This window comes from Chroicocephalus ridibundus, chromosome 24, assembly GCF_963924245.1.
Source record: "Chroicocephalus ridibundus chromosome 24, bChrRid1.1, whole genome shotgun sequence".
Classification (NCBI taxonomy): Eukaryota; Metazoa; Chordata; class Aves; order Charadriiformes; family Laridae; genus Chroicocephalus; species Chroicocephalus ridibundus.
This window is the reverse complement of record NC_086307.1, coordinates 2,118,777-2,141,250: the sequence shown is the minus strand read 5'-3', so window position 1 is coordinate 2,141,250 and position 22,474 is coordinate 2,118,777. Positions and strand designations below refer to the sequence as shown.

The 22,474-nt window shown below is 50.5% G+C and overlaps 1 protein-coding gene across 4 annotated transcripts in view; it reads left to right on the top strand.

Annotated features, from left to right (window-relative positions):
- Window positions 1-22,474, top strand: part of LOC134526776 (cyclic AMP-dependent transcription factor ATF-7) — a 69,371-nt gene that overhangs the window by 5,613 nt on the left and 41,284 nt on the right. Inside the window, exons 1-2 of one of the 4 annotated variants that reach the window (XM_063358969.1) lie at window positions 598-618; window positions 17,219-17,287. In XM_063358969.1, the coding sequence (XP_063215039.1) occupies window positions 17,240-17,287 (48 nt within the window). In that variant the 5' untranslated portion in view covers window positions 598-618; window positions 17,219-17,239. Of the gene's footprint in view, window positions 1-597; window positions 619-4,842; window positions 4,868-17,218; window positions 17,288-22,474 lie in introns of those variants that run through there. The other 3 variants (XM_063358968.1, XM_063358967.1, XM_063358970.1) reach the window with 3 other exon arrangements.

The window sequence follows — 22,474 nt, the reverse complement described above, 5'->3', positions numbered from 1 at the left end:
TTTTTTTTTTCTTTTTTTTTGCGTGCTTATGGAGAATGTTTTCAGCCCCGGCTGGCAGAGACCTCGTCCTGAATACCATTGTTACTATTTAAAATAATAATAATAAAAAAGCCGTCTTTCACAGACTTCAGCGTATTAAGGACTTGGCTAGATGTGGACTTGGCAGTGCTGGGGAATAAGCAATACCCAAAAGAGTGTATTTATACCTGTGTAACTAACCCTACCGAGCTCTCTTACACCCTTTAACTGCTTCCAAAGTGAGTAAACCAGACTTGGAGCAGAACGCGGCTTTTTGGGTTTTCTGCCAAAAGCTCTTGTTGGTGCCGAGTCTGCTGAGATGAAGGGAACGAACCTTCAAATCGCTAAGCGCTTGGTGCTCGCTATTATTTAAAGTAGCTGGCGTTTAAAATATACTTGTTTCTAGAGGCACAGCTGGTCGTGTCCACGGCTGAAGATGCTGGAAATCCTTAGAAGTTTGGAAAGCGAGCTGGAACCGCTGCTGGAGAGGTTGAAGTAGGTTGCGTGTGGGCAGGGAAAGCTTTGCCAGTTGATCTTCTTGCAGTGAAATGCGAAGTTTTCTTCTGCTCCGTGCTGTTCTCCTTGCAGCGGCATCTGAAGGTAGGCTTGGTAGCCACTCACGGGCCGTTTTGCTGCTGTTCCAGCCGTAGGAATATTCCCTCTTTTCTTTTTGAGTGTTGGTAGAATGGCGCCGGACGAGGAGCGGAGGGAGATGAGATGCAAAGGCAGATTGTCACCAGGGGTGACAGCAGCTGGGTGCCAGGTCTCCTGGAACGAACCGTCGGGTCCCGAAAATGTGAAAGCAGAGACTTTGGCTGAGCATCCCGCAGCGCGGGGGAGATTTTTACTGGATGAAAACAGGGCTGAGGAAGTTTATCTACGACCTTAATCGGATTAGAAATCTTTATATGGCAGAGTGCGCTGTTACAAACCTGGAGAGTTTATATAAGAGCGAGCATTGCTCATCGTCCGGATCCTCGCTCGGACCAAGCCATGTGCAAAGCCAACATGACGAAATGTGATTTTTTTTTTTTTTTCTTTTATTTTTGAACGCAATCCTGAAGTGTGTTGGCAGCATTTTAATGGGCAAATACATTTTCTGGTGGAGGGGGTGAGAATCTTCCTGAGGAGTGCTCACTCTTCTTCGCGTGGGTGTCTTTCATCTTTCTTCCCCACGTTGCTTTCTTTTCCTTTGTTTTTTTTGGAAAGCTCTCTATTTTTAATGGATATAGAGCGCCCATTTGTATGATCCACGTTTAGGACGCTGTATTCTTCATCTGTGTAAGGTTTCCCATTTTGAATTATGTAAACTATATATAGGAAATCATTGCTTTGTTCGCTGCTAAAAGGCAATCATTCCGAAGGCAGAATGCACTTCTAGTTAAACAACTCACAATAATGTACCGGATTTCTAGACATTGCTTATATTTGGAATATTTCTTGCTCCCCTCTGATTTTAGGGCTCGCATATCAAATAATGACGCCATAAAAATGTGTGTGCTTTTGAATGCTAAATAAATAAAAATGCCCACATGTGATGTAAATAATAACAGGTGGGACGAAATATTTTTACTTTATGACCAACGTGTACATAGGAGAGCTGGTGCCTTTCTGTCCCCTGTCCCGCTGGTGCTATTTCCCTGATTTTAATTCATTGGCAAGAGTTTTATCCATAGGTAGTCGCTCACATAAGAGGCTCTCCTGTTCTTAACTCCGCGCAGCCTTGACTTTGATCTTCCTTTAAAACTCTTCACGCACATAGGGAAAATGTGTTCAAGTTTGACTTGGGCTCTTACGTCCCATTTTCGGCAGCTTCCCCCCCCAACACACACTTTCATTGAAACAAGGGCTCTTAAGCGGCTAAATAATTTCAGGAAATGGGACTCCGGTTTCTAGGTCACTTAGGCATTTCCTAGGTAAAATAACGCGTTCTCTAAGGCTTGTCATGGCTTTCTTATAATTATCTCTGCTCAGTAAGAAACAGTGGGTCTCTTAGGTTTTTCCTCCCTTTCTTAAACTTGAATTATTTCTCTCTCCTGTAGTAGATCTCTTGCAATATGTTGTCCCTGCTGTGAAGAAGTAGATAGCTGAAGATGTATCGCCGCTAATGAAGGAGCGCAAGGCGACCCGAGAGCTGTAGTGCCGAGATCCGGAGGCTGCCTGTGAGCGTCTTGGAGAGTCTGTTCTCTCTGTGTGCCGTCGTGCTACAAATTCCAGCCTGCTGGAAGCAACGCCAGAGAGGTTTCCTGCCCGGTGATCTCTGCCCAGAGCATCTTTTTCTGTGGGCTGCAAGGGTTTGCTTGGTTGTGGTGTGAAGGAGGGAAGAAAAGGTTTTTGCTTGAGATGGTGGCGAAGGTTTGTGCGGTGTCACAGAATCGTAGGGGTTGGAAGGGAGCTCTGGAGATCATCTCCTCCAACCCCAGAGCAGGTCGCGCAGGATGGCGTCCAGGTGGGTTGGAATCTCTCCAGAGCAGGAGACCCCACACCCTCTCTGGGCAGCCTCTTCCAGGGCTCCGGCACCCTCACGGGAAAGATGTTGAGATGGAATTTCCCATGTTCCAGTTTGTGCCCGTTGCCCCTTGTCCTGTCCCCGGGCACCACTGAGAAGAGTCTGGCCCCATCCTCTCACCCTCCGCCCTTTAGCCATTGCTGAGCGTTGATGAGATCCCCCCTCAGCCTGCTCTTCTCCGGGCGGAACAGCCCCGGGGCTCCCAGCCTTTCCCCAGCACAGAGATGGATGCTCCAGCCCCTCAGCATCTCCGTAGCCTCCGCTGGACTCTCTCCAGCACTTCCCCGTCCTTCTGGAACCGGAGAGCTCAGAACCGGACCCAGTGCTCCAGCTGTGGCCTCCCCAGGGCAGAGCGGAGGGGGAGGATGAACCTCCCTCGCCCTGCTGGCCACCACAGGAGAACATTGGCCTTCTTGGCCACAAGGACACGTTGCTGGCCTGTGGGCATCTTGTTATCCGCCAGGACTCCTCATTCCCTCTCTGCAGAGCTGCCTTCCACAGTTGGATACAGGTCTGCTGTCGCCTGTTGTCACTCAGAGCTCACGCTTAGGTTGTTACCTTGCTCCCAGTGACAAGGTGTACCTCTGGGTCTAAGCCAAAGACGCAGGGTCTGCTCTGACCTCAGAGGTGACAGCAGCGGTGGGAATTAGAAGTTTGACCTCAGTGGGGAGACTCAGGGTCTTCCATGTAGTTTCTCCCATTTTGGAGGAGGTCCTGGGGCAGCCGGTAGATGATAGACCATGGCTGGGGCCTTGCTGGTCGTCGCGATGTTGAGGTGGGATGCCGTCTTTGATGAGAGCTGGCTGGGTGCTGCCAGTGAGTCCTGGTGTCAGGGTCTAGCACTTTGGTCTCTCCCTCGGTCTTAGCGTAAATGCCTTGGAGGCAACTTGTAGAGTCCATCTTTTTTTTCCAGAAACTAGGAGGGGAAGCACCACTTCAGCACATGAGTAATCGGATGATGATTTAGAGATGATCTTTCTCCGTCTTCTTGCCTGGGAAGTTGCTGACTTGCTGGTTTATGTTGGATTTTGTCTTGTGTCCATCAAACGCTTTGAAACCCTTTGGACAGATGCCTTTTCACATTAGAAATCTGATACTTGGCACCTCACAAGAGAGACCTTGCCTGCGTTAAGGCATGTTTTGCCAAGCTACGGCTGCTTTGGTGATGTTTGGCAAGGAGCAGTTAAAGCAGGTATTTGAAGAGCAGCAGCTACTTCTCTCTCAGGAATCTGAGCGTGAAAGGAGGAGGAGGATGCCTGCTGTTAGTGCCATGAAATCTGACCACCTCGCACCTCGAAACCACCGAACCCAAGGAGCGCTCACACCCTGGTGTCAGTCAGCTTGACGTTAGAGAGCAGAATGACGTCCTGAAGGACTGTCCTTCATCACTTGAGCTTCTTGCGGTTGGTCTCGCTTTTTTTTCACCACGGTGTTCTGCATAGCTTAGAAAACCCCCAGTATCCTTCCCTTTGTGCTGCTGGTGGTGTACGGGCGGCCCCATGGCTCGGCTGGGGCCCAGCCACCCCGAGGTGACACCAGACTTTCTCCAACACCTTACTCCAAAGTCGGAGGGCAGGCCAGATCTGATCTGGAAGGTGGCCAGCGCGAGGAGGCTCTTGGACAAGGGAGCTTCTCTAATGGTTTTCATCCTGCCAGACCCTCACGTGGAGGCAGCGTGAACAAATTAGGCTTTTTGTTATGGTAACGGAAAACTCGTTACTGTTTGTAAGAGGGTTATACGCAGTGTAAGTGGTGTAGTTGGGAGGACTGGTGGAAGCTGTGCTGGGAAACGCCTCCTGGCTGCCTGGAGCTCTCAGCCGAGGGGGTTTGTTGCTCTAAGTGCAGGGGAAAAGCTTTTCTGGTCTCGGTGAAGTCTCCCGTGGCTGATGTGCTGGTTTAGGGGAGTTTGTTTTACGTTTGACAGGACGCTGACCATGCCTCCCCATCCCACCGCTCGCGCGCTGAGAGGAGCAGAGCGACTCATGTCGGCGGCTGTTGCTTCATGTGAGGTTTGCCCCTTTTCCCAAAGCGCCTGGAAACGCTCTGTGCAGCCGGGCCGTTAATTATCTCCCCTGTGAGCTGAAGAGAGCTGCTTTTTAAGTCAACTTTAGGGCCAAATGTCATGCCTGGTAGGAAACGTTGATCTTCTGGTAGCAGCGACTGCAGCTCGTGGGGGTGATGAAGCTCCGAGGATGTTTTAAGGCACTTGCAAGCGAGAAGTGAGGGTGTAGCGCATCTTTGATGCTATTGAGGCGATAAATTTGGGGATGCTCTTGTGGACAGAGGATCCTCTACATGCTTGAGAGCAGCGCTGGAGACCCAGAAAGGTCCAGTCGGATGGTAAGTGGTTGGACTTTGCTTCCCCCCCGCCGCCCCCGCGCTGTAGGTTAACTCGTAATGACTTGTTAAATACTGGATGTCTGTTGGAGATTTACTTCAAGTGAGTTCCTTGCCAATATTCCAGTTTATACAGTTGGGTTTGCTTTATCAAGCTTATAAAGCATAAGGGTGTTATGCCTCTAAAGCAGATTTTATAGCATCGGCTTTTGGCCTTCTTTCCCAGATGACAATTTTAAGCTCTCTTGTAGCTTTTTGGTTACAAAGCAAACATTCTCACTCCTTCCCTCGCACCCCGAAATAACTTTAAAGTCAAAGCCGAGGACTAACAGCAGCCTGCGCGTTTTCACCAGGCTCGGTGGTGGCCTCTCCCTGTAAAACTTAAAATCTTTCGCAAGGGCTTTGGGTGTATAATAGCCGGCGATAAATAGTCAAACAGAGATCTGGGCACCCAAAGGAGCAGAACAAGCTCTTTCACAGTCCCTGCAGGCACTTAATTTAGTTTGAGAGTCAGCAGTTGTTCACCGGTGGAAATTAGGTGCCAAATTGACTTTACAAAGCACCTAAAAGCAGGTTGGGCACGTAGCCCTGTGTTGTAGAGCTAACCCTGCGAGAGGGATGCCAAAATGTTAAAGTGGCTTGGTTTTTTGGTGGGTTTTTTTTTTTTTTTGAGGAAGAACTTGACCTATTTGTTTTTACCCCATTTTACGATGGTTGACGGTGCTCCAAATCATCACCGCGGTGTTGTACGTTCATCCAGGGCGTGGCGTGGGGAATGCCGACGCTAAACCCCAGCCGAGGGCTGTGGGGAGCGCTGGGGTCCCCTCCGTGCGTTTGCTGGGGGCAGACCCTGCCGATCCCAGCCTGCTCAGGGCTCGGTGTGCTGCATGTTCAGCTCGACGGTCAGGAAGCCGGAGGCAGAGAGCTGTTAATGACTGCACTTAGAAAAATAATAAAGAGCCTTTCCTGGAACGGTCTCAAAGCAACATGTTTCCTTCCTTGCATTTTAGTGGGAAATCTCTTACTATTTTTGAGAGCTCGGGGCAGTGCCTTATACTTCCTTCTCCTTTGGCTGGCGGAATAGAAATGGCCGTCGTAGCCTGCCTGCCTTTCCCTCGTACTTACCAAAAAAGCAGTTTGGTTTTTCATTGCCACCGACCTCCCTTCCAGCTCCCAGCGGCAATTACAGCTTCTGTCTCGAGCCTGCCGGCGATCTTGTATATTCTCTTGTAGGAAGATGTATGCTACAGCACACATCCTGTGCAGCCATCTATAATAATCTAGTTTATTGTGGTTTTATCTCTTCTTCCCAGTAGCAGTGTACTGCCTGTCCTTGGGGCTTGGTCTAGTGTCTTGAGCGCTATTTGTGTTTGAATAGGCTTGTTTGTATCGCGGCTCTGCTTGTTAATGCTCTTGGCATGGCTCCCAGGTCTCAACAAAGTTACCCAAATTGATCTGGGATGGCCTTGCGACTCATTAGTCTCTGAGAATTAATCCCATGTAGCTCAGTCTCATAAAAAAAGTTAACTCCTAGCTCTGTTTTACCTTTTCCATTAAACTGCCGTGCCAAAAGCGGAAGAGCAGCGAGGAGCAAAGCGATGGAAGGAGAAAAGAAGCTTCGCCTGCCGTCGGTGTAGTAGTACCCAGGTTGTACCTCACAGTAATCCCGGGTGACGAAGACTTGTTTCTCCTCTTTTGGTAAATGTGGGGATTATTACAAGAACGCCGTTTCTGATCCAGTTCTGCTCTTGCTCCTGCTGTCAGCTGAGTACTGTAATTTTCCTACAAAAGCCGCAGCCCTCCCTGGATCCTCCGCCCTTCTTCAAAACTCTTTGCCCTATTTAATATCCCGGGACAACTGCAAACAGGTTTTCTGCATCGCCCGTTGGTAGAAAGACATCTTACCTTTAGCTGCACCTTTGCTTGGACTTGTTCCTCCGTGCCTGAGGCTAGTGTCTGTGCTGGCTTTTACATCTGACTGTTGAGGGTGCTTTTTCGTGTTTAGAGAGTAAAACGGTTGCAATGGCTGTGCCAGCGCCTGTCCTGCAGTGACACAGGGACGGGGCACTCGCTCCGCACCATCTGCGTCTCCTCTTTTTGCTTGTGGATGGCATCGTCCGTCTCGGATGAGCTCCCTTGTCCCGAGAGCCCCTGGTAAGAGCTTTTTTGGGGTGTTGGGTGCCGCAATCACCCCAGCGTCGGCACCGATCCTGACACTGAGGCACCAGCGCAGACACCCCGTGGGATTTGTCTGCTTTTCCTCACCCCTTGTCCTTCCACCATTGCCGTTAACTCTTGGCAGACTTCTAAAACTGACACTGAAATGCCCTAAATCGTCCCTTTTCGCGGTGCAGCGCCCAAGCAACGGTTTGTTCTTTTGGAGGTTGCAAATCTGAGGGGTAAGAGAGCGCGATGGGAGACCAAAGCCTTTTAGTGGAATCTGAAAAATAACCATAGATAAATGGAATGGAGAGCGAGGGAGGCTCGATCGTACCTGCAGGCGTCTGTTCCTCTGCTGGAAACGAACAGCCCTTTTGTTTCTGCACCGCAGCTCTCCCTCACAACCTCAACTTACAGTAAGTTCCCCCGGTACGTCCTTTCTCTCCATGTCCCTATCTCTAGCGGTTTTCTTTCTTCTAACCCATTTTGCAGCTCATTCTTCACTCAGGTCTTCCAAAGCGAGTAAAACTTAGCCGAGAGAGACTTCTGTCAGCAGAGCGTGCAGTTTGCTTGTCTTTTCTGTTCTACTTTAAGCCTATTTTTAGGAGGTTGCTCTGCAGCTCTTTTTGGTTTTGTTTCATAGTTGGTGCAACCTCTAGCTTTAATTTTGCGGTCGTATTAATGTAAAGTTTATCCTTATGATTTATGGGAATAAACCAGAAATGTGCTTGTACTGGTCTATTAGCGAGCGCGTTCGTGCTGGAGAGGGGAGCTGAGCTGGGGAGCTGAGCTGGCAAACTCGAAGCAGAGCAATTTTTGCGTACGCCCAAGCGTTCGTTGGGATCTGAAGTATTTCAGCTTGTCTTGCAAGGCACAGATGCAAGAGCGTTGGGCAGAAGCATTCCTGCAATAACAATAGTCACATGCAAGCACAACAATAGAGCCTTATTTTTAGAGCATTTTTCATACCAACTCTATCCCCCAACGTTCAGCCGAATTAATGACCTGGCAGTTTCTTCCATCTTAATGCTGAGGTTTAAGGAAAAATGTTTGTGTGTGTTTTTTTTGTTTTTTTTTTTTTTTAATGGGGATTTGAGATGATCCAGAGGGGGGAAAGAAAAAAAAAAAAAAAGGACGCTTTCCCAGTTGGTGGGAGTTAAGGGTCCCAGTGTTGGGTGTGGATGTTGGGCGGCTCTTGGAGGCTGCTGGACGTGGGAGGGTAAGAGACCCAGCAACGTCCTCGGAGGGGACGAGGGGCCAGTTCCTCATGACTTTTCGCAAACCAGAAGAGGCATGACTCAGATTTACAAATCTTGGCTTGAAGCTGCTTCCAGACCTCAGCCACTTGTCAGAAATTCAGCTGGAACAGGTCGGTAAAAGCTTCACCAACACAAAAACCCCCGCCAACACAAAACCCCCACGTCGAACACAAAACCTCCACGTCTGTCGCTCCTACCTGGATCCTGCCGTGCCTTAGGGCAACGGAGCGTACTTACCATTAGGATATTTGCAGTAACGAGCCCTCGTGAAAGTGTGGCTGTGGGTAACAATACTAAAAACAATTAAGAGTCTGACCCTGGCCCTTTCTGTGGCATCAGGCTAATGCTGCCAACCCGGAGCACGGCTTGACTTGTCCTGTGGCTGCAGGCATACCTCGGCAACGCTTTTCCTCTCTAAAGCTAAAATAGTGCATTTGAAAAAGGGTATAGAGCACCGCGGATGAAAGGATCCGTAAATGCCAAGCGTGCTCTTGGAAAAACGTGTATCCTGCTTCTCGTGTCTCTTCCCAAACTGTTTCCAAATGGAAGTTTTTAAAATGGGTTCCGTGAGGTGCCAACACGCGTCCTGGGGGAAATCCTTTGCAGGAAGGCTGGTCTTTCATTGCTGTTGTTGATGCATGTAATATGTCTAAATTCCTTTTAAGGGAGTTAAAATATTACCCCTAGGTGTCTGTCTAGACGAGGATAACGGGCTTCGTTTTTTCTTAATGGGTTAGTTAACACGCTTTGGGACCACTTCAGTTTATGGACTGGTCTACCAGGGGGAAAGTAGCATATGGGCTGACTTTAATATCTGCAGGAAGAATTGAACTCTTTAAATAAGTGGAAATTTTGGTTATCGAGGTAAGCGAAACCAGCTTATCCCCAGACCAGTGTGTCCCAGTCAAGGTCTTCATCATAAACGGAGGATCTGATGGGCAGCTCGGCACATTTGGACGGGAAGGGGGGGAGTTTCAGCTTTCCCTGGATACCTTGCAAGTGCCAAGAGCCCGTTTAGATGGGCGAAATACACACTTAATTTTAAAGATGACAACACCATCCTGTCTGTATCCGACCCAGGGCATCGCTTTTCACCTCTGTAGAACTTCTCACCCAGGTGGTGGTTCATTGCCAAGTTTAAAATGATGCTTTTTGTTAGCGTTTAATGTACCTGCCAGCTACCGCCCTTCTCGGGGGAGGCGTGGGGGGGGATTGGGACGAGTAAGGTCTGTGCGTGAATGGATGTTGGTGTGGTGAAGGGATGAGCCGGGAATTCAGCAGTAATGGTGGGAAAAGGCAGAACTTTCCTATCAGACTGGGGAGAATTGCGTGCAAGAGAGGGAGGGCCTGAGCTGGGGGACATAAATAGACTACTCGAGTGGAAGGTCCTAGACTGGACCCCCTTCCTGCGCCCCATCCCAGCAGTTCGTTTGCCTTCTCTTGTTTCCTGGTGGACTTCTGTGAAAAGTCATAAGGAAGAATAATCACAGAATGGTTTGGGTTGGAAGGGACCTTAAAGCCCACCCAGTGCCACCCCCTGCCCTGGGCAGGGACACCTCCCACCAGCCCAGGTTGCTCCAAGCCTCGTCCAACCTGGCCTTGAACCCCTCCAGGGATGGGGCAGCCACAGCTTCTCTGGGCAACCTGGGCCAGGGGCTCACCCCCCTCACAGCCAAGAATTTCTTCCCCAGATCTCACCTAAATCTCCCTCTTTCTGTTTAAAACCCTTCCCCCTTGTCCCATGGCTCCCCTCCCTGCTCCAGAGTCCCTCCCCAGCTTTCCTGGAGCCCCTTGAGGGACTGGCAGGGGCTGGAAGGTCTCCGCGGAGCCTTCTCTTCTCCAGGCTGAACCCCCCCAGCTCTCTCAGCCTGTCCCCACAGCAGAGGGGCTCCAGCCCTCCCAGCGTCTCCGGGGCCTCCTCCGGCCCCGCTCCAACAGCTCCGTGTCCGTTGGTGATTATGCTGATGACGGGTTGGAAAACTCCTTGCAAAAGCAACTGTCGATGAAGAGCCTCATCCCTGCGTCTCAGCAGCTCCTCCTAAGGCCTGGAGACCAGATTTGGCTTTGGGAGCTTTTCCTGCCTCCCATGTGGGGCTTTTCTTCTACCTCCCGATACTCATCTGGATGCTGCTTACAACCCATGGAGGCAGGAGATGCCGCTCAAACCCAAACTGCTGCGACCTGCTGAGCTGGGTCTGCCCTGAGCACTTCTCCTCCCCATCTCCGAAATGGCGCTTAAGAAACTCCCGCTTAGCGCTCATTTGCTCGCAAAAGAAAATAAAACCCATCAACAGCAGGAGCCGCACTGTCTGCAGGTATCACATTTGCAAAGCCGGGATGTATCGGGGGGGAAATAATGGAGGTTTGTGTGCAGGCAGCGGGAGAGGATTTTGGCCATTAAAAGCCGTTACAGGAGCGTGAGGGGATAGAATAATATGGGAAGTGGAGGGAGAAAGGTGAAGAAGAAGGATGGGTGGATAGGCAGGTGGATGACGAAGCCCTGAGCAGCCTTGTCTGACCCCACAGCTGACCCTACTTCCACCAGGAGCTTGGACTAGGGACCACCCGAGACCCCATCCAACCCAAATCGCCCCGCGATCCTGGACTCACAGCTTCCAAAGCACCCGTTTGAAATGCATGTGGAGCTTTACATCCCTGAAATGGTGGTCGGGGGGAGGGGGGGCTTTGTGAATCTCCTCCAAGTTCCAAAATGCTTTGTCACCACAAAACTGCCAAAGGCTTGTCCAGCTCTGACTGCGGCCGTACGCAGCTCTTTGGGAAGACCCTTCTCTTCCCTCTCTGTTGTGTAGAAGGAGGCACAGCGACGTGTTGTGCGTCTGGTGCTGCGGCCAAAACCCTTCGTTTCCATCTGCCTTCCCTTCGCAGGGGCTCGCCTAGATTTGGGATCCTCACTGATACCTTGATCCTGTCCACACCAGGCATTGCAAAGAGGTTCGTTAAATCATAGTTCTAAATGTATTTGACCTAAGGTGATAGGTATTCTGAAACGTTAAGGCTTTTCTTCTGTTAAACGCTGAGAGGACAAAACAGTTCAAAAGTGGCCAATAGTCTTCTCTTCGCTGCGGCTGTCCCAAAGCCCGTAGGTCTCCTCGTGTCCGTTAGAGGAGCAAATCGCCACCTTCATCGCTCTTGTGCCCAGGTTCAGCCCGTGATAGATTTTTTCCATTTATGAGCCTCCATGGTTCTAAGGGGATGGCGCATGGTTTGAGTTCTGCGGGTGCGAATTCCATATTTTGATTTGTTTGAGGGCTTTCTTTTTTTTTTTTCCTTTTTTTTTTTTTTTTAATTCTCTTGACTCTTCGCAAGGGAATTCTTCCCGCGAGTTCCGGGTGGGTCTGCCGACTGAATTATTTGTTAAGCAATCTGCAGCGCGCTTGGTGTATCGCGTACAAAATTGATGTGGCGTCTGCACCACCGCCTTCGCACCCCTGACTCGGGTTTTCCAAAGCCTCAAAGTAGATTGTCTCCGATTCTTTCTTCGTCAGCCCAATAATCGTCTCCGAAACAATGTCTTTGCGGTTCTTCTGAACTTAACAGAAGCCCTCTGCTATCAGTAAGGCCTCGGGCTGCCCAAAATGCTCTCTTGTTAATGGACGTTTAAAACACGCTGCCTCATAGCGCACACAGCAAAATACTTAACTTTATTACCCATCAGCTGTCGCTTGATGACTTTTTTCCTTTAAAATCGCGTGCGATCCCTCCCGGCGAAGGACCTGAATTAACGAAAGGCTTTGCGGAATCAAAAACTTTAAATATCTTCACGTCCTCCAAATACAATTCACGCGGCGATGGAATAAACGGAGCCGATGTGGGGGTGCGTTTAATCTCTAGAAGGTTTGGTTTTTTTCCAGCTGCTAAACGATCCTGAGTGGGTTGCCCGAGATTGCAGTGATGGAGCTGGGAATAAGGCTCGGGAGAATGTTGCCCTGGGGCTCTGCGGAATTGCCCCTCGCCTCAGATGCCATCGCAACGCGAGCCTCCCCTCGGCTCCATGTCAGCCCCGCGTCCTGGCACCCACCGACCCCGCCACCTAATATTTCTCCTTGATCTCGGTGCCAGAAGGAAGGAGAGGCGACGTCCCCAACAAATGGAGAAGGAGATTAACTTCAGGAAAACGTCGTCGTTGCTCTGCCGGCGCCGACAGCCTTGGATAAGCTGGAGGAATGGTGGAGTGTGGCCGTTGTCCTGGCTACGCGTGTCCGGCTTTGGAAACATCCCCTTGCTTTGGTGAGGAGTTAAAGCCGCGGTTGAAGGTGGGGATGAGACCCGCTATGGAGCAGACGCGCTCTTGGATGCAAAGCTCAGATTTATTCTGGTTTTCCGCATGCTGTGCGTGCTCCGGAGGAGTCGCTCCCGTTGAGAGCACTGCTCTGTACCAGCCAATCTTCGGGAAATTTGTGCTCTTAAATCCCCTGTGCAAACTCCAAGGGGTGCCTGATTATCAGCACAGGAGACACTCGAGGCTGCTGCGACGCGCGGCTTTGGGTTTGTTTCTTTTCTTTAAAGGGTTTCTTTTAAACCCTTTCTTTGGGTTTATTTCTTTGTGTCTTATACAGACAGCCTATGGGTTAATTGCATGCGTTAATAAGGCAAGAGAGAGGAAAAAACACAACCCCACATACGGACGTGGGGAGCGCAGGCTACTTTGGTTGAAAATGTCTTTTCTGTTTTCCGAGAGACGGCAGCTGCTCGTCGGGGCTGCGCTGACAGAACTTTGAAGAACGCTTGAGTAATCTGTCTGCATTTCTTCGCTTCCCCTCGCTGTTTCCAACATGCTAAAAATCATCAAAACAGTGAAATACTGTCCCGCGGCTGCAGGAAGAGGAATGAGAACGTGTTCCCAGTATCCAATCATCTGCTTACTCTGCCTGTTCTTAAGAATAGAATTTATTGAAGCAATTTATCCTGACTAAATGTGATATAAATCTGAGCACATGTATGTACATACCAGTCATATTCTGCAGTGAACGAGCAGCTAAATCTCTCTTTAAAGAATGAGTGAATCCTCCTGACACTTTGCAAGATCAAGTAAACTGGGGGGTTTTTTTTGCAGCGTGTTGGCCCCGGATTTTTTTTTTTAATAGAGCTGCTTGTTATGCTATCAGAAGTAGCTGGCAGGCAGCCTGAAGTGCCGTCGGGTTTGTGTTTGTTTTCCTGCTCTGCCTTTCAGTTAGTGCTATCGAAGCCCCGGCGGTGACAGCTGATCCATTTCTTTCATTTCTCAAATAGCTTTTACATGCAGCGGAAGCATAAATACGAGGTAGAGAGACCCTGAAGTTCTTCACGTTGGCGAAGGCGGCGGGCCGCTTAAGCGTCGGGGGTGGGTAAGGACGCATCCCTGACCTGTGTTAATTAAAAAAAGCATCGGGTTGGCTGCCCTGCGAAACGCGGCAGTCTCCGTAATAATTGCGCCGCGTGTTTAACAATAAGATTTGTTTGTTGATGACAGAAACGCATCCCCAACCTCATCCCACGCGACTGAGTTTAAATGCAGGAGGGTGATTGAAACAGTCTTCAAACGCTTCCGGCACCAGCCTGACTTTGACAACGAGGGGCGTTACAACCGTCCTTTAAAGTTTTGTGGCTTTGCTGCTGCCTGTAAAAGGTGTTTGACATTGCCACGGTACATAGCTCTTAACCGGGAGCTGCTTAATCGCTTGACAGTTGCTGAGTGGGGTGCTGGCCTGGCCAAGGACTTCGATTTTTGTGGTTAGTTTGAGGACAAACTCTAAAAACTGGCTTGGGCTCCCTTTGTGGGCCGGTTAGCCGGCATCCCTGGCTGCGAGGACGCGGAGAGGAGCTTTCAGGTTCTCCTCTGGCCACAAGCTTTCCTCGCTAGCTGGAAGTATGGTCGTTCCTGGTGCTATTTACGCTGTCAAAGTGCCATTCGAACCCAAAGCCGTGAACCCCCACGAGCGCAGAGTTGTGCTTTGTAGGCAGGTAACCGATTTGCCAAAGCCCACCCAAATCATGGACTGAATAGGGATTAAGGAAGCAAATTCATGACTCTTGCTTCTACCTTCAGCTGGGAGCTGTGGGACAGACCCTTGTCTCACGAGCAAGGAAGATGGGCGCAAAATAACACTGTTGGGAGAAGGAAAAACAAGGTCCGGGCTGCCCAAGAAAGCAACTGTTGACTTTTACTTGGCCTGTATCCCGGTACCGTGGTCTTACCAGCCGCTGTGCTGCAAAGGTGATGGTGGAATAACTCTAGCAGCATCGTTAGCGTCCCCTTTGTGTCTGGTCTGATTTCTCCTCTTGTTTCGTTACCGACAGAGTAGTGGTTGGGCTGCCCCCTGCTAGGAGAGGGCGACGAAGGACTGCGCGCTCTCTCTTGGCTCGTTCAGAGCTGCCGCTCCCTTTGCGCAGCTACCTGCGAGCTCTAGGTGCGATGTTTTTGCCCCTCAAGAGCAGGCGATTAAAAAGCGTTTAATTGGTGTTGTGCCCCTTGCCTTTGCAGTGTCGGGGAGTTGATCTGAGCAGTGGTTTGGTGTCACAAGAAAGTTTGACCTCTTCAAATCCCCCCTTGCTGGAGGCTGCTTTTATGTGTTAAACCTTCCTGAGGAAGCCTGGCACCGGTCAGCGGTGGTGGGAGCGGCTCGTGTGTCCACGTTAGGATGTCGTGTCCGCTGTTAGGATGCAGCAGATGGGTGTAAGTCAACTGCTTCAGGGCCTGAAGGAGGTTCCTCTTGGAGGAGGATCAGCTGGTTGTGGATGGAGGTGAGACCCCCCTCCCCGGGTTTGTTCAGCAGGGAGGAGCGAGGGTTGAGTGTTTCGGTTTCTCAAGTTCCCGGTTTGGAGCGTTGGAAGTTCAGAACGATGGGATGAAGAGTCCTGTCTTTCTAACGTGTCCTCGCCCAGACTCATCTTAAAGAATCCTAGAATTGCCTGGGTTTGGAAGGGACCTTTCAGATCATCGAGTCCAACCATCAACCTAACTCTGACAAAAACCGTCGCTGAACCCTGTCTCTAAGCACTGTGTCTACCATCTGCGTCCGTCTCACCTCAGGGCTGGCCTTCGCCGGGGTTTAATCTTCAATACAGAGCTGCTGTCATCTGCTGCCGCGCCACCTCCGGCTCCGCCAGCCCCCTTTCACTCCCGTGAGCTTTCCTGGGGGGGCTGCTGCGGTGGGGGGCTGTTCCTGGCCATCTTTATCGCCTTTATTCTTAGGCTTCTCCTATGCTAGGGAGCCTTTTGGCCGCTCGCCCCTTCCATTTGCGAGAGGGCTGTTTAGCCTTTGTGAGTTGGTGTTTGCAGAAGCCCTGGAGTTTTGTTTTTTTTTTTTTCCTTAATCATAAATCCAAACACAGCCGAGCGTCGCGGTGCTTTTGGTGGGACAAGAACTGGCAGCCGCTTTCTCGGAGCGTTTGGTCGGTGCCGTTGTGTGCTGCGGCCGAGCCGGCGCTCGGGGAGGGGGAATTCCACCGCTTGCAGCCGCCCGTTTTAGCTGCACCCTGCCCTAGCGCACGGTAATAGAAAAATAATCTGGGTGGGTTTTTTTTTTTCTTTTTTTTTTTTTTTTCATATTAAGCAATAAGCGATTGCTGCGTCTTTTCAATACAAGCAGAAAGGGACTGTTTTCTGCAGCACGCGCGCTCACCCTCTGCTGCTCAGCCGCGTTCTTGGAGCACTTTCTCATATAGCTCCTAAAAATAACAAGTCTCCCCACCCTCTCGCTGCCGCCCCGTGTGTGTGTGCGCGCGCGCGGGTATTAATGGCTAGAAATGCAAAAAAAAAAAAAAAAAAAAAAAAAAAGAAGTCGAACTAAAAGAGCCTGTGTCTTCCTGAACGCGTTTTAGCCGCCTTCTGGTTTCGTTCCCGCTCTTGGCCGGAGCGAGCTGACACGCGTCGCCGACGCCAAGTGCCGAACTTGGAGCAAAGGAGATGCTGGAAGCAACACGAACAGCCGGAACATGTTCGCGCAGTAAACCCCCTGAAGAGATAGCATTTGCTTTATTATAGCTTTTTAAAATCCTGCTATAAAAATATCAGTGGGTGGAGGGGAACCGTTATTTCTTGAATTTGAGGTGGTGGGGGTTACTTTATTTACTCTTATTTTTTATTAATAAGAATAGCTTCACTTGTAGCATAATAGGACCGAGTGTTTTGTTATCCTTGGCTATAATCTGTGATAAACTACCCCTGCCATCAGCCTTGTAGTTTACCCACTAGGGAGCCAGATTATTGCCTTGTAAAACGGAGCACCACTCCTATAATCCCTTAATTAATTAAATGACAAATTTTAGTTCTCTCCCATTGAAAATATAACTTGTACGTAGAGAGGCCTTGGATTTATTTGATCGCTTCTTGCTTGCGCTTTATTTATTTATTTATTTTTATTTATTTGTTTTCCCTGTCGATCGTCACTGGCTTTGCGGATGTGTCTGTGCTGTAGATGCTAAGGGAGGGCGACGCGGGCTGCGCCCTTCCTCGACGCCCGCCGTCTGGGGGGCGTTTGGTGGGTCTCTGCTGCGCCCGGCTGCTCCTCCGCAAGCGATGAGCCTTATCCCCGTCCGTCTTGCAGCTGGTGATGCTGAGATGCGGAAAGTTCCTTGGTCCTCCGGAGAATGGGTGCTGGCCCTTGGTGGGAGCCCAGGCGTGGAAAAGTCCTGCTCCTTCCCTGCCCGCTGGCCCGCGCTGTCGCACTGTCACGGTTCCCAATGAGCCCTTTTAGCCGCGATGCCGCGCGTTCTCCTCGTACGTGAAAAATCGGCTGGGCCCTCCGAAGTCTCATTTAAACTTGGGTTGGATTAATTTCTCTTCCCCGATTGCGTCTGGGGCACAAAGAGATCCTCCTTCCCCGGCAGCGCGGCGTTGATTAATTACAGCCCTGCAAAAGGGCAGCTTCTGCTCTTGATATTTTTAATTTTTTTAGCTTATTTAACAATTTCCTCTTCTCTCCTTTCTCCCCAGCTTAGCTCAGCTGCATGAAATATGGGAGACGACAGGCCGTTTGTGTGCAATGCCCCCGGCTGCGGACAGGTACGTTTACAGTATACTTTATTGTGAATGTGTCGTTGTGAATCAAAGTGGCTGTTTTATCACTGAGGCAAAGAGTTTAAAGCCGGTGTTTTACGTGATCACTGGAGGTAATCAGATCAGAGGATTTGCAGTGTGTAAATCCAGGTTATGAGCAAGTGCAGGCACTCCAAAGTAATGAAATCTGCCTTGCTTTGTGGCGGATTGTTATTCCGCTGGTGTTTTCCGTGAGCCCACAGAAAACATGCTGATCTCCTGTTAATGTTTGCCGATAACGTTGCTCATCTTCTTCCAAGGCTGTTGAACCAAAGGACGGAGATTCGCTCTCTGCCGGGATGAGCGAGCTGCTATAGCGTGTTCCGTAAAGCAGCTGGGAATGTGACAGTTGATGGTTTGTGTTATGCGAACCCCAAACTGCCGTAGTCTATTTTGGGGCTTGTGAGAGGGGCGGGGGGGAAGGAAAAGAAAAAAGACCCGTTGTGAATTTTTCCGCCGCGGACGGCACGCTGGAGTTGTCTACGGCCTTGCAAAACTTTTACCCGCTTTCCTAGGGCAAGCGATTATTGCTTGGAGTGAGTCACAGCCCCTTTTTCAGCCGTACGACCTTTCTCGTCGCCTCGCCTCGCTGGGAAACGCACCTTTCCATTTTTTTTTATTTTTTTTTTTTTTCTCCCCCCCTCTTTTGCTTTGGCTTTCCCAAAGCCTGAGCTCAGGGTGTCGGCGGCTCACGCGCCGTATTAACGGGAGGAACAGGGGGATCGTGCAATTAATGCTGGGGCTGGTTTAATGGGAGCTATTAGAGAGCGGGGCTCCTGCGGGCTCACAGCGGAGTCCAGGGAGAATCGGGTTTGTCTGTTTTGAAGTGTTCGAGCCTCAAAACGCTGAGATGCTTTTTGCAGGGGAAGGTGGGGGAATTGTGGCTTTTAATTAGATATTAAGTGATGTTCACGCACTTGGTTTTCCTGGCTGCGACTCTTGGATGTCGGGTTGCCAAACTATTATGGCTGTGACGCGTTTGGGAGCTCTAACCGGTCCCAGGGTACTCCCCCCGTCCCACCCCCCCCAATTCTTCAGTGTGTTTAATATCTTAATGCCTTTTGTGGGTCTCTCGGTTGAAATTAAAGATAATTCTGCATCCCCAGGGCACGTCCTTTGAGGCTGCCTGTGAATTCTGTGACGCGTTCGTTTTCATAGGGTAGAAATGGGTCAAAAAAATCACATCTGGTGACTCTTGGAGACTGGGGCTCTTTAAAAAAAATTCCCAGTTAGGGTTTCTCAGCTTTTTGGTCATTCTGGCACTAGTCTCATCCAAAGCATTTTCTATCCACTTGCAGGTGATCTTCCTCTTCCCCCCCCCCCCCCCCCCTTTCTTTTTTGTAGGCTGCTTTTTATCTTGAACTTCTTTGCCTGTGAAATTGTGCAAGTCATTTATAAAATGTATTAGCTGTATTTGAGCACTTAATGATGTGAGGACTTCAATCATACAACCTTAAAATCGGATTCAAACAAGCAATTAAGGCAAACAACAATGTATTTAAATTTAATCTCCCACAATCTCCCACAAATGACATATAAAGGTGGTTGCTTCCTCCTTTCGCTGTTCCAGACTGCTGCTTATGGGTAATTCTGACAATTCTTCATGTTAATATTGAAATGTTAGAATCCGGGTAATTCATACCGGTATGATTCATTGTGATCTAACCTGACCTCGTGCACAGTTTCCTAGAACGTCCTTCAATACCTGTTCAAACCAGAGCATGTATTAAATAATGATGATCCGAGCTTGATTTAAAATATTTCCACAGCGATGGAAAATTCACCACAGCCCTTGGTTAAGTTGTTCTAATAGTTAATTGCTCTCGCCGGTAAGGAAAAATTATGCCTTATTTCCAGTCTAAACCTGTTCAGCTGCAGCTTCCAGGCTGTGGATCTTGTTAATTTTTGTTTGTTAGACAGAAGATTCTTCCTGTCAAATTTCTGATGTCTGTAGGCGTTCACTGACCGATCAAGTCACCCCGTAACAGTCCTTCGGACTCACTAAACACGCGGAGCCCCCCAGCCTCTCCCTGTAAGTAAGTCCCGGTGCGTGGGGGTTTTTTTGTCCTTTATTCTGTACATCAGCTTCACGCTGAAGGTTTTTAAGAGCCTTTCCCAGCGCTGCTCCCCAGCAGCACCGCGGCAGGAGCGCGCTGGTACCCAAGGGCCCCACCGACCGTCGTAGAAGGATCGTCAGCTAAAAATCGGTGTTTGGTGAGCTGCTTTTTCCGGGCCGAGTGGAGTAAAATGTGGGATCGTTGCGATGAGCTGGATGAGGCAGCGCAACTGCTAGCTTCGAATATTAAAAATAAACCCGAATTTGAAGCTGGGGAGGGCTGATGGTGGGCAGCAGCTGTCTGTGGGGCTCGACCTCTGCATTGTTTCCCCAACGGCGTGCGCTGCCTTTTGGCACTAAACCCTGACCCTCGACGAGCCGCCGTGGATCATCCCATCAGAAGTGGCTTCTTTGCGTGGACTCCTGTTAAAGTGAAGCCTTAATAAGGGTCAGAGGGGGCTGCACCTATCTCGGCTCGTTCCTAAAGATCGAGACCCTTGGCTTCGAAGGCGGGGGACAAAAAGGGGCAGTCAGCTCCGTGTCACCTGCTGCAGAAACATCCTGACCTTCCCGGGGGCGCTGAGTGCCTACGGCCCCCGGCAGAGTCTGTACGATCCAGAGTTTGGAGCTTTCTGGAAGATAATCCGATTTATTTCTCACCCAGGCGCAAAAAAGCACGCCCAAGCGGCGCTGCGTTGTTCCGTACAGCACAGGAAGCTTCTTCCCAGCTGAAACCCAAGGCAGGCTGGGGCTGGCGCTGCAGAGGGAGACTTCCTTGCAGGATTCAGCCTTTTTCTTTTTTCTTCCCCCCCCCCTCCCCCGATTCTTTAAGACCTTTGGGTACATTTTGCTTAGGAAAAAAGCCATTTGAATGGGAGTGTGTCGGTTATCGGGGTCAACGTTTTTGGGATAGTGCCTGGCTCGCTGTGTCCTTTCGCTGCCGTGGCTCCAGCGTCTCCGTCGCGTTCTCTCATTTCTAAACCTTTGATCCCGTTCCCAATCCGTTGGCGTGTTTTTAGGCTTGCAGATTCCTGCTCTTCTGGGTATTCCCCTGTTCGAGGGGGTTTTGGTGGGCTGCTCCCACGGGAACGGGCTGCTTTGGCCCCGAGTAAATCGGGGTGGGCTAAATGGGGTAAACTGAGCAAACTGGGTTTCACTATCAGCTGGGGCAGCGGGCACGGGGATGAATCGCCCAGTTCCTTTTCCGCTCGCTAAAATTAGTGATCTGCCTCTTGCAATCGCTGCACGGGGCCGTGCAGCAGCTCGGGAGGTCACGGGAGGAGGAGAGGAGAGGGGAGAGCAGAGCCCAGCGCATTTGAGCGGGAGACTGGAGACAATCACCGCGAAGCCAGGGGTGATTTTTCCCCTTCAGTTTAAAGGAAAAGAAGATTATTTTCCTTCCTGGCGTGATTTCTTTGAACCGTTAGCTGCTTCTTTCCCTCTATAGCTGGTACCAGCCCCGTCTTTTATGCCGTATGCCCGTTTTTCCTCCTTTTTCCTTCACTGTTTCTATGTAGAAAAAGGCCGTGAAGCTAACTTTTCAGGGAAGTGAGGAGGGGGAAGAGGGAATGGCCACCGAAAATAGATGAGCAGGTCTTGCTGTACCCCCCGTATCGCCACAGCTAGTGGGCTTGCAGTGGGTATGTAAACATGTTGTGGTTGCTAGGTCTTTAATGGCTGTTATTTTTGGATTCTGTACGCGATCGCTTCCCAACAGCGAGTCTGCTGTGACACAGCTGCCTTCTAAATGCGCCGCATATACTTGCTTTTAAAAAAGATTCTTCCCAAGGTCATTGATCTGGTTTCTTCTCGAAAGGGACAGGTGACACATTTTTCCCTGACCCCCTTCCCTCTCGGCCTGGAGGGAGAAGAGCCATTCTCCAGCAGGGACGTGCCCCCCGTGCCACCGCCTGAGGATGAGGAGGGAGGTGGAGGCAGGTCCCTGCCTCCAAACGGCTGCGGGAGACGTAGAGCAGCGCCTCGAGTCAGGCTTTCATTGAATCTGCTCAGTGAAACTCATCTGGGGGTGGTGCGAGCTGCTAATCATTATTAAAATCTTCTAATCCCATTTAAAACATCCCGAGTGATGAAAGGCAGCTTTAGCGCAACCGAGTGTTAGCTGTAAACTTCAGCGTTGCCATTAAAGTTGAAAGGTATTAACTAAGTCTGCATAATGAGGCAGCTCTGACTCATTAACACAAGGTAATTAAAACTTTGGCCGTCCTGTCTAAGGCATGTGGAGCAAAGGTCTGGAAGGAAGGCAGGGGCTTCAGATCTTCAGCCTGGAGAAGAGAAGGCTCCGGGGAGACCTTGGAGCCCTTGCCGGTCCCTAAAGGGGCTCCGGGAAAGCTGGGGAGGGACTCTGGAGCAGGGAGGGGAGCCATGGGACGAGGGGGAAGGGTTTTACACTGAAAGAGGGAGATTTAGGTGAGATGTGAGGCAGAAATTCTTGGCTGTGAGGGGGGTGAGCCCCTGGCCCAGGTTGCCCAGAGAAGCTGGGGCTGCCCCATCCCTGGAGGGGTTCAAGGCCAGGTTGGACGGGGCTTGGAGCAACCTGGGCTGGTGGGAGGTGTCCCTGCCCAGGGCAGGGGGTGGCACTGGATGGTCTTTAAGGTCCCTTTCCCCCCAAACCATTCTGTGACTCTGGCGATTCCACCACTTCCCTGGGTTGGGAGGGACCTTTCAGATCATGGAGTCCAACCATCAACCCAACGCTGCCCAAACCACCACTGACCCACGTCCCTCAGCACCGCGTCCGCCTGGCTTTTAAACACCCCCAGGGATGGCATTTAGGGATTGGAGCCATGGGACGAGGGGGAGCGGTTTTAAACAGAAAGAGGGAGATTTAGGTGAGATCTGAGGCAGAAATTCTTGGCTGTGAGGGGGGTGAGCCCCTGGCCCAGGTTGCCCAGAGAAGCTGTGGCTGCCCCATCCCTGGAGGGGTTCAAGGCCAGGTTGGACGGGGCTTGGAGCAACCTGGGCTGGTGGGAGGTGTCCCTGCCCAGGGCAGGGGGTGGCACTGGGTGGGCTTTAAGGTCCCTTCCCACCCAAAACGTTCCGTGATTCCATGTGCTGGCTCTGCTCCATTACCAAGAGCC